Source organism: Tachypleus tridentatus, chromosome 7 (genome assembly GCF_004210375.1).
Source record: "Tachypleus tridentatus isolate NWPU-2018 chromosome 7, ASM421037v1, whole genome shotgun sequence".
In the NCBI taxonomy this organism is placed as follows: domain Eukaryota; kingdom Metazoa; phylum Arthropoda; class Merostomata; order Xiphosura; family Limulidae; genus Tachypleus; species Tachypleus tridentatus.
The window spans coordinates 11,427,707-11,437,738 of NC_134831.1; the positions used below are offsets into that span (position 1 = coordinate 11,427,707).

General features: G+C 34.0%; 1 protein-coding gene across 4 annotated transcripts in view; it reads right to left on the reverse strand.

Moving 5' to 3' along the window:
- Nucleotides 1-7,767, reverse strand: part of LOC143255116 (uncharacterized) — a 32,872-nt gene extending 25,105 nt beyond the window's left edge. Inside the window, exon 1 of one of the 4 annotated variants that reach the window (XM_076510287.1) lies at nucleotides 7,600-7,767. In XM_076510287.1, the coding sequence (XP_076366402.1) occupies nucleotides 7,600-7,618 (19 nt within the window). In that variant the 5' untranslated portion in view covers nucleotides 7,619-7,767. Of the gene's footprint in view, nucleotides 1-7,581 lie in introns of all 4 variants that reach the window. The other 3 variants (XM_076510289.1, XM_076510288.1, XM_076510290.1) reach the window with 3 other exon arrangements.
- Between the last annotated feature and the right edge of the window lie 2,265 nt (nucleotides 7,768-10,032).

The window sequence follows — 10,032 nt, forward strand, 5'->3', positions numbered from 1 at the left end:
CACACTAAAAATCGGGTTTCGATACCCGTGGTGGGCAGAGCACAGATAGCCCTTGTGTAGCTTTGTGCTTAATTCAAAACAAACAAACAAATTTTCACCACTACTGGACGTAAGAAAAATTAACTTATAAACTTACAAAATTATACCAAGAAAAGTATATGTTATTAAAGTTAAAATAAACAAAGAAAAAAAACGTGAAAGTAAATTAATTCTTTCCAAGCTCAGCTCCAGTTTTCTGTGGCACACATGGGGTAACACCTCAATTAGTATACCCCTTTTGGCAGTAGATTAAATGGGAAAAAACGTAAACATTTTCAGGTTGTCAAATATAGAATGAGGTTTCAGAAACAAATCGTTTTTGTATTTATACTTCTTACTATACGATACAATAGACTTTTGAAACTTCCACATATCAATATGCTTTATGTAAACATACACTATAAATATATATCTTAAAAACCTAGTTTGTTCTCAAGAATTATAATAGTGCCTTAAAGTTTTTTGTTTTCATTTAGAATAAAGTGACGTAGCAAGTTTACTTAAAAAATCTAAAGTATTAATTTTGGTATATGATTACATAAGAGTAGACTAAACCGAACAAGGATGATGACACATCAACACTATATGGAATCATGGATCCCAAATGGTGACACATCAATACTAGGTGGAATCATGGATCCCAAATGGTGACACATCAATACTAAGTGGAATTATGGATCTCAAATGGTGACACATCAACACTAGATGGAATGATGGATCCCAAATGGTGAAACATCAACTTTGGATGGGATGATGGATCTCAGTTCATCGTAGCTTAACTTCGAGCTAATGTTTATAGAGTACAATATTTAAAATAAACGGAATATGATGATTTAAACAACTTTTATTATCAATAATCATACAGTGCTCTTTCATATAATAATACACCTTCACAGACTGAAGCGACTCCTTTATTGGTGTATAAAACATCCGAGAGTTACAAAACAGCTACAAGTAAGGTAACTGATCAATGGTTTAAACTTTGAAAACCATAAACTTTTAGGCCAACGACATCAATGATACTTTTCTGTTGCTAAATTTGTACACTCGTGAACGTTGTAACGTTGTGTTGAAACTGACAACTAGAAAACTTTCTGCTCTGATACTTAAATATCCCTCGGTGAGTCAGCGGTAATATTACAGATTTAAAACGCTAAAATGCGATTTCGATTTCTTTTTGTGGATAGAGCGTAGCTTTTCACAAAAACAAACAACAACAAATATATACATCTCTGCTTTTAAGATACTGTTTTCATTTGGTGACTTTTTTTTAACAAACGAAATAGTCGTGTCTATCTATTTCTATAATCTCTCTACAGGGACATTACCTGTCACTGCTGATATTAGATCTTTATCAGAGAAACACAAACGAACAGTGTTAGATATCTTACTATATGTAGCACTCAAGATTGGTACGTCTTAAGATGATGTCAGTTATTTGCTTATTGGTTTGAGTTGTATCAGTTACACCACCTTGAAAATGTCTGATATTTCAGGAAAACCCACGACAACAAAAACGTAACAACACTCAGAGAACGTATAACAATACAACGAGTTCAATTATTTTTCCCAAGGTTTGATGGTTGGACTATAAATGTACTTCTATTCCCCCACTTGTATCTACCTGTTGTCTTACGGTTTGTGTTACACATATTTAAGTAAGAATAAAATTATATATAAAGATCGCAGTAGAGAGAAAGTCGACAGTATTGATTCTTAGTTATAATTTGACTATTCCTTTGGAGAAATTTTTAGCTTTAAGATACATGTAGACATGCATGTCTGTTTAGCACCTAGCGTTAAAAAGTAAATATTTTAGTATCTATAACACTTTAGTTTACTGCTTCGGCAGGACAACAGTTTTCACTTAACACTGTTTTTTTTTTCTGCTGTTAACATAATAATTCTTTTTCTTCTTTTATTTTTAATGTTGTTTCCTGTTTAGTTAACGCCGCCTTTCGCCTTCTTCTATTAATTATAATTTTGTTTCCTGTCTAAGTAACGCCTTCCTTCGCTTTCTATTATTATTTTAAATTTTATTTCCTGTCTAAATAACGCCATCTTTTGCCTTTTTTATTACTGACAAGATAATTAAAACTTGTTAATTCAAAAAAGGTTGATAGGGGTCGTCAAAAAGTATAGAAATAAGTTGAATCAATGTGTAAAGATTATATTTGTAAGCCTACAAAAACATAAACAAACTGAGCTGGGAATACAGTTTTGTTTGTGTGTTTTTTTGGTTTTTTTTCAACTACACATCGTTATGTTGACTCCATGTTTATAGTACTTACCAATTTTAATGGTGTCGAAATAGGGATTTGCAGCTTGAGAAAATAACGTAGGCAGTATTTCCAGCACAGGATGACTGTCTGCTCGTTTCTTTAAGGTATAATTCCTTTTGTAATACATTTAATGACAGTAAACAGCCAGTCTTGTTTAAGATTTTAGAGTTTCGTTCAGACATCAATAAGAGCTAATAAACAAACAAGATTGTGTAAATGTTCTAAAGAGAAAAAAAAAACCGACTCACATTACACTAAAAAACATAACACAAGCATGTGCACTGGAGCTTCATAATTGACATAGTCTAGAGTGCGAACTGTATTTGGAAAAGAATTGGTACGAGAGTCTGTGAGCCACAAAAGTATTTCACCCATTTTGAAAAGAACACGAAATAGTGGTTATTGGAGAGGTACTGAAAATTTTAGAATAATTTGAAGTGACGGATCTGGCAATCGAGAGTCTGTACGATGTCCAACACAGGGATCAAACCCAGAATTTTGGTTTTATAAGCCCTTAAATTACCACTGGGACACGGGGAAGGGTACACAGATTTTGAAGTGATTAAAAGAACTTTAGTTGTTTTATTTCCGTAAGTAGTTACTAGTCATCACCACCCACCGCCAACTCTTGGGCTACTCTTTTACCAACGAATAGTGGAATTAACCGTCACATTATAACGCCCCCACTGCTGAAAGGGCGAGTGTGTTTGGTGCGACGAGGATTCGAACCCGCGACCCTCAGATTACGAGTCAAGTGCCTTAACTACCTGGCCAGGCTGGGTCAGACTAAAAGGAAGGTCGTTAGTGAACACCATTCACATTTGTGCTGCTGTTTTATCAATAAATAATGGGATTGAGCGTAACGTTATAACGTCTTGTGGACTTACAGGGGATTCGATTCCCCGCAGCGAACAGAGTACAAAAAACAGATTGTGTGGCCTTGCACTAACAAAAAATGTTCCTATAAATGTGAAAATTCATCATACGTTTGCAATTTATTTAAAAACTGGAAGTCCATAAGGCAGTCCAAAAACAACAGTGGAATCTATCACACAGTGGGTGGGTGGTTATGACTAGTTACCTTCCCTCTAGTCTTACACTGCTAAATAAGGGACGACTAGCGCAGATAGCCCTTGAGTAGCTTTGCGCGAAATTCAAAAACAAACCAAACTTTTTAGTCTATCACTTCAAAATCAAGGACGGCTGTCCTTGAGTAGCTTTGTACGAAACTCAACGAACAACCAAGTTCCTTAATGGATTTTTGTATATTTTATGGAGTACATCTACCTGATGGATTCCCCTTATCTTTATGGACTGTTTTATATATTCTAATTTTTTAATAGACTGATGAACTTCTGTTTTTATGTTGACCGAACTTTTCTGGTAGATTTTCGTGTTTGTATAGAGTGTAGCTGAATGTTCTACTAATTCGTAATTGCGCAGATAGCCCTCGTGTAGCTTTGTGCAATATTAAAAAAACAACAAAAAAAAAACTCGTAATTTGAAAGGAGTGGCAGCTACCCATGGAAGTCTAATTTATAGACTTCTCACTTTATTGTAATATTTCATGCTCATGTGGATATGTGGCGATCTGGAACGAGGCATTTCCATTCGGCTTGCAGGAACGCCCTCTTAGTAATAAAAACGGGAGCTACACACTTAGATCGGTGTGTAAGATCTTTGTATTATACGTTTGTTTACTAGGTAGATTAGTAAAGGATGGGGTGACAAAGGTTTGAATCTGGCAAGCGTATTAATATATCGTTACAGACCAGTGAATATGAAACAATTGCGAAAAGCATTTTAAAAAAGGGCACTTCTGTGATCAGTAGTTTATTTTGTTTTAATGCAAAGCTACACAATAAGTACAAGGAATCGAACCCGAAATTTTAGCCCGTAAACTTAACGTTAATCCACTGGAGAACGTGACCAGAAGGAACGACATTCTAAAATATCGTTTTCCTGATCCAGGTTTTAATTAATTAAAAACACAAAAAGAAAAATAAGAGTTATTTCTCAGAAATCGTCTATTCCAAAGTAATAGTAATATTAATATTTTATCGATCAAAAGTTTTAGTTCGGAAAAGTGAAAATGAGTTTAAATATTGTTACCCAAGTTTAAAGATTGAAGATCAGATATTTATTTTTAACGCAAAAATGGGTAACTTCGCTGTGTTTGTGTGAGGAACAAACTCTCAAATGTGCCATTATAAGCCCTGTAGCTTAATAATGATTCGTAAGGGTCTTGGTAGTAATGAAATATTTATCATGTTAATTTAACTTCGGCCCCATGTTGGTTCAACAGTAAATGTAAGAGCTTATAATGCTAGAAGTCGGGTTTCAATACCCTCAATGGTAGAGCACAGATAAGACAATGCAGTTTTGTGCTTAACAATAAAGAAACGTTTTAACACATTATTAGACAAAAAAAAATATTATTTTTATCTTAAGTCCTTTTGTTTGATAGATAGGGCAAATCAGAGTTGAGGGGAAGTAGGGCCATTTGGCCCGGGCCTTAGACGCGTTACTTTTATATATATATATATATTTTTTAAGTTTCTAGGCTTGTTTTATGCATTGAAAAATATTAGAAATAATAATTTTAATAGCTGTGCGTTAAATGAAAAATATTCAAATTATGTTTTACTTTTATTTTGAGGAAATAATTGTCTTATTTTGCCTTCACGTGTCATTTCTATAAAAGTCAGGAACTTCTAAAACATAGAAGTGACCCAGAGCTCTTTGAAACCTCTGAGATGGTATATTAATAGATTGCTCAAACACCTGTACTAGCATGAACTAATTCGTTGCATTGTTTCAGCTGTTTATTTTTGGAATAATAAACAAATAAAAAAAACGTTGTTGACGAAATATATATATTTTTATTGTAATACTACTTTCGGTATTTTTATTAGTGGATCAGATTTTGTTTCGTCTTTTTTTGTTGTCATTTATCAGACGTTCACTGACTTTCCTCCATTCACAGAATAAACTCCTTGAACAGAAAATAATTTTATTCCACACTGAAGATGCAACATAGGTGGCGTCTCAGGAAATAAACATGAATAATTTTACTAATTTCTTCATTTTATATTCAACTTTCCAGAAGCTTAGAGGGCGTTAATACTGAATAGATTTGGGAGGTTTACGAATCGCAATTGTTACATAACGTTTATTTATTACGTTGTAAGACCATTTAAAGACAAATCAGGTTGGCATTGTTACGCATGGTAGGGACATATGAATTCTGCTTGGGCGATATACTGCTTCGTATGTTAAATAAATTTTAGTCAGTAAGAATAAGGGTCAGGCAGCGCCGAAGGTAAAAATTGGTTAATCGCTTTCTTAGACTCTTCATGCTTCAAAACAGCATTTAGAATCTCGGACGGTAATTTTTTTCTAATAGCTCCCGAGATGTATTTCTTAATTCAGTACTAACATATACTGGCATTATTTTTACCGTCTCGTGATTATAATGGTACCGATATAAAGTAGTTCGTTGGCATAACCAGAATAACTGTCTCTTTGTCTAGATTACAGTCACTGTGAAACAAAATAATTGTTTCTTGTCCTTTAACGACAAAATTTCATATATTGAACGGAGGCCTGGCATGACCAGGTGGGTTAAGGCGTTCAACTCGTAATCTGAGGGTCGCAGGTTCGAATCCCCGTCGCACCAAACATGCTCGTCTTTTCAGCTATGGGGGCGTTATAATGTTACGATTAATCCCACTATTCGTTGGTAAAAGAGTAGCCCAAGAGTCGGCGGTGATGACTAGCTGCCTTCCCTTTAGTCTTACACTGCTAAATTAGGGACGGCTAGCGCAAATAGCCCTCGTGTAAGTTTGCGAGATTTTAAAAAACAACACAAACAATACATTGAACGGGGATTCTCGTCACATTCGTGTTTATGTATCCAACACACCATATCACTGTTGTTGTCATACAACAACGTACGACAGCCAGTCGATCTGTGTATTTGAATAACAAACATCAGTTTAAACATTGTAGTATGATAGATAGTCGCTCCGTGTATTTATATAACAAACATCAGTTTAAACATTGTAGTATGATAGACAGTCGCTCCGTGTATTTATATAACAAACATCAGTTTAAACATTGTAGTATGATAGACAGTCGCTCCGTGTATTTGTATAACAAACATCAGTTTAAACATTGTAGTATGATAGACAGTCGCTCCGTGTATTTGTATAAAATCTCAACTAAATACAGTTCCCTCGTTTTTTCTTTGTGAATCTGACGATGACCGAAGATCCAAACGTTGTTTGCTCCTCTACATAAAACTTTCTCCAACTATAACAGCCATTTTTACATATATATTTAAATACGGTAGTGGTTGAAGTTTACTGTAATCAAAATTGCATGAAAAGACACTTATGTCAATTACCTTATCTGTCAGAATCGAGTTTAAAACCAGGAATTTCCTAATGCGAAGTAGCGAACAACTGTTTTCCCCCCTTAAACCAAGTGATTAGAAACATTTACTGGTTTATTTATTATTCCTAGCACGACTTCAGTTTTCACCAGAACAAGTTAAGGAAGTTGTTTGATTTGTGAGAGACATAGTCCAAGACGAAGTAATACCAAACCACTTATAAAATATCCACATTAGGACGACAGATGCACAAAAACAGCAGACAGTAACGAGGTTTGTTTATTGAGTTTAACATTTGATATCGAGTCTAAAAAATAAGTTTAAAATCCCCTCTCATAAGGAGATTTTGTTTTGACCTGTTATACGAACAAGGGAGGATACAGTCAGTGTATTATACTGCTTAACACTTTTTTATAGATATGACCATAAAAACCCTATACTTAGACATGAACTCACAGTGAAGGGCCATTAATGTGAATTTAAAAATAAATGTTTTAACAATAGAAAGACCGAGAGTCTCTTTAAAATATATTTTAACAATAGGAAAGACCGAATGTCTCTTTAAAATATATTTTAACATAAGGAAAGTTTGAAAGTTTCTATAAAATAAATGTTTTAACACTAGGAAAGTTCGAAAGTCTCTTTAAAATAAATGTTTTAACATAAGGAAATTTCAAAAGTCTCTTAAAACATTTATTTTAAAGAGACTTTTGAACTTTCTTTATGTTAAAACATTATTTTAATTTAAACATAAGAAAAGTTCGAAAGTCATTTTAAAATAAATGTGTTAACATAAGGAAAGTTCAAAAGTCTCTGTAAAATAAATGTTTTAACATTAGGAGAGTCCTAAAGTCTTTAACTCACATTGAAATCAAATCTTACCAGCTAACATTCCCCGCATCAAAGAACAAGAGGTGATAAGAACTTAAAAATCGTTACTTGTTTTCTTACGTTGAACCTCGGGACTTGTTCCTAGTCTTAAATAGATGCTTATACCACGTCCTGAAAGCTTTCTTTCTCACCAGCTACAAACTGTGCCGTCAATTTGTTTGAGCGATGGGCATGAGCAGAAGCCACCAGATGGCGCTGTTTTCACCTATAGGACCAACGTGCGATAAGCCCCTGGAATTCAAGATTTTGATCGTGTGTTCTGAACGTGGCAGTTAAGTGATGAACACGCAGTTCGTTTCCTTGGATGGCTCGAGGGTACGAAAAATAAAAGAGCACGACAGTTTCTCGTCGGCTATGTTCGTCAAAAGATACAGTTGTTAAAAAACAGTGGTTGTCAATTTAGACATTAAGACAATCGAATATCTCTATCAGCGTAAAACACATCTCAGGTTGATAATACCAGAAAATTGCTAGTTTCTAAAGAAGTCAAATAACCAATAATTGGGCATGCTCAGGGCGAGGTAAAAATATTTCATACCACTAAGACTAAACATTGCTTTCTCTTTTTATATCTCATAAAATACGTCACGATTACGACACAGACCGTACATTCTATTACTGGATGATATCTGAGATAGAGAAACCGATAATTGGTGATAATGATTTTAATGGCCGTGTTAAGGCAGTTCGTGTTGTAAAGATGGCGCTAAATACATTATGAGATAGTCCAATTGCCAAAACTTAGTTTTAATTCAGTTGGTCTGGAACGCGTAAAATTAAACTGTGCGTGTATGGAAGATTTTCAACTCTACACTTATTTCATGTGGTCATTTATTATTTATGGTTGTTCTTATATTAGAGCTATTCCACCACGAGGATCGAACCTTTTAGCTAAAGGATATTGTTTAGTTGGCAAAACACTTGAACGGCTTATTTTGTTCTTTTTTTAGTTAATTCTACAAAACTGTTTATAACAGAAATAGTTTTATAACGGAAGTGAACGATACAACCATCTATTTTCAACGTCCTGTCTTACTCTTTTTTTTTTTTTTTTTTAACAAGTAGTTTTTATGCCGTTCAATAGCATTGAAGCACTCACAGTAGTTTTCTGTTATATGACTCTGACGTTCAGGTATATACTATCATTATGTCGAATTACACCAACAGATGTCCGAAGTGACACACTGTGTCTCTGACATACAAAATATATATACGAATAATTCATAGAAATACCAAACTCGTTTTTCATCAGTTTTCATAAGTCGATTTGTATGTTTGTACTTTTAATTGTTTTAAAATGTAAATAAGTTTAATTTCCAGTTACGTTATCACAATAAAATAACGTATAATGTTATATAATAGCATAAATCAATTTAAAATTTAAGTGGCTGCGAACCGTTTACAGTTCATATCTTCACACGATATTAATAATATCAGTAGACATAAGATAGGTTCGTGTCATCACGGTTCTGTCTAATATTTGGACTGATTTTGAAAGTCTAATAATATAGGCGGCGCAAGTGTAGTGAGTTTTCTGAGAGGAAATGTTCAAGCTCAGAGGTGTGTTACGTCCTCGAGTCCTAATTTTTTAGTATCAGTCGACAGCAGAAACAATTTTGGTGTATGTATTTTATTTAATTAATCTGACAGCGTACTTTTAATATTCAAAAACTTAAAATATATCTGGTCTTCTTGACCAGATGAAAAGGTGTACTGTTCATCAACAATGAAACTAGGGTTAGAATTGAAAAGAAGTTACTGGATAAAAGTAAAAAGTCTCTTATTTTAACTGGTTGTGATACAAATATGTTAATTTTTGGTGGCATTGTTATAAAAAAAATCGAGGACTAAGTTAGGCATAATTGACTTAAAGTGAACAAACAGTAATGTCTAAATAAAATATTTATTTTTTTACCCAACGTTTCGTTCATGATGTGTGTAAATAAAAATTTAAATTAATAAATACAATATAAAGTTATTTTCTGAGGTTTTGTATTTAGAATTTACAGTTGATTTATTTGTTTTAAAATTTTGCGCAAAGCTACACGAGGGCCATCTGCACTAGCCAACCCTAATTTAGCATTGTAAGACAACTCTTAGGCTACTTTTTACCAACGAATAGTGGGATTGACTTCACATTATAATGGACTCTTCACACCTGAAAGGACGTGCATGTTTGGTGTGACGGTGATTCAAACTCGCAACTCTCATATTACTACTCAAGCGCCCTAACCACCTGGCCACGACGGGCCCTTTAGAATTGAATGGGCTACTTAGCTCAAAGGAATAACACAGAAGTTTCATTGTGAATTGGTATATGACTTGTAGGCAAGGTAATTTACTAAGGATGGGATTATAGCTTCTGAACAAAAGATCCGTGTTTCTCCATTTTGAAGCAACAAGAAGACCAGTTCTTCCCATACA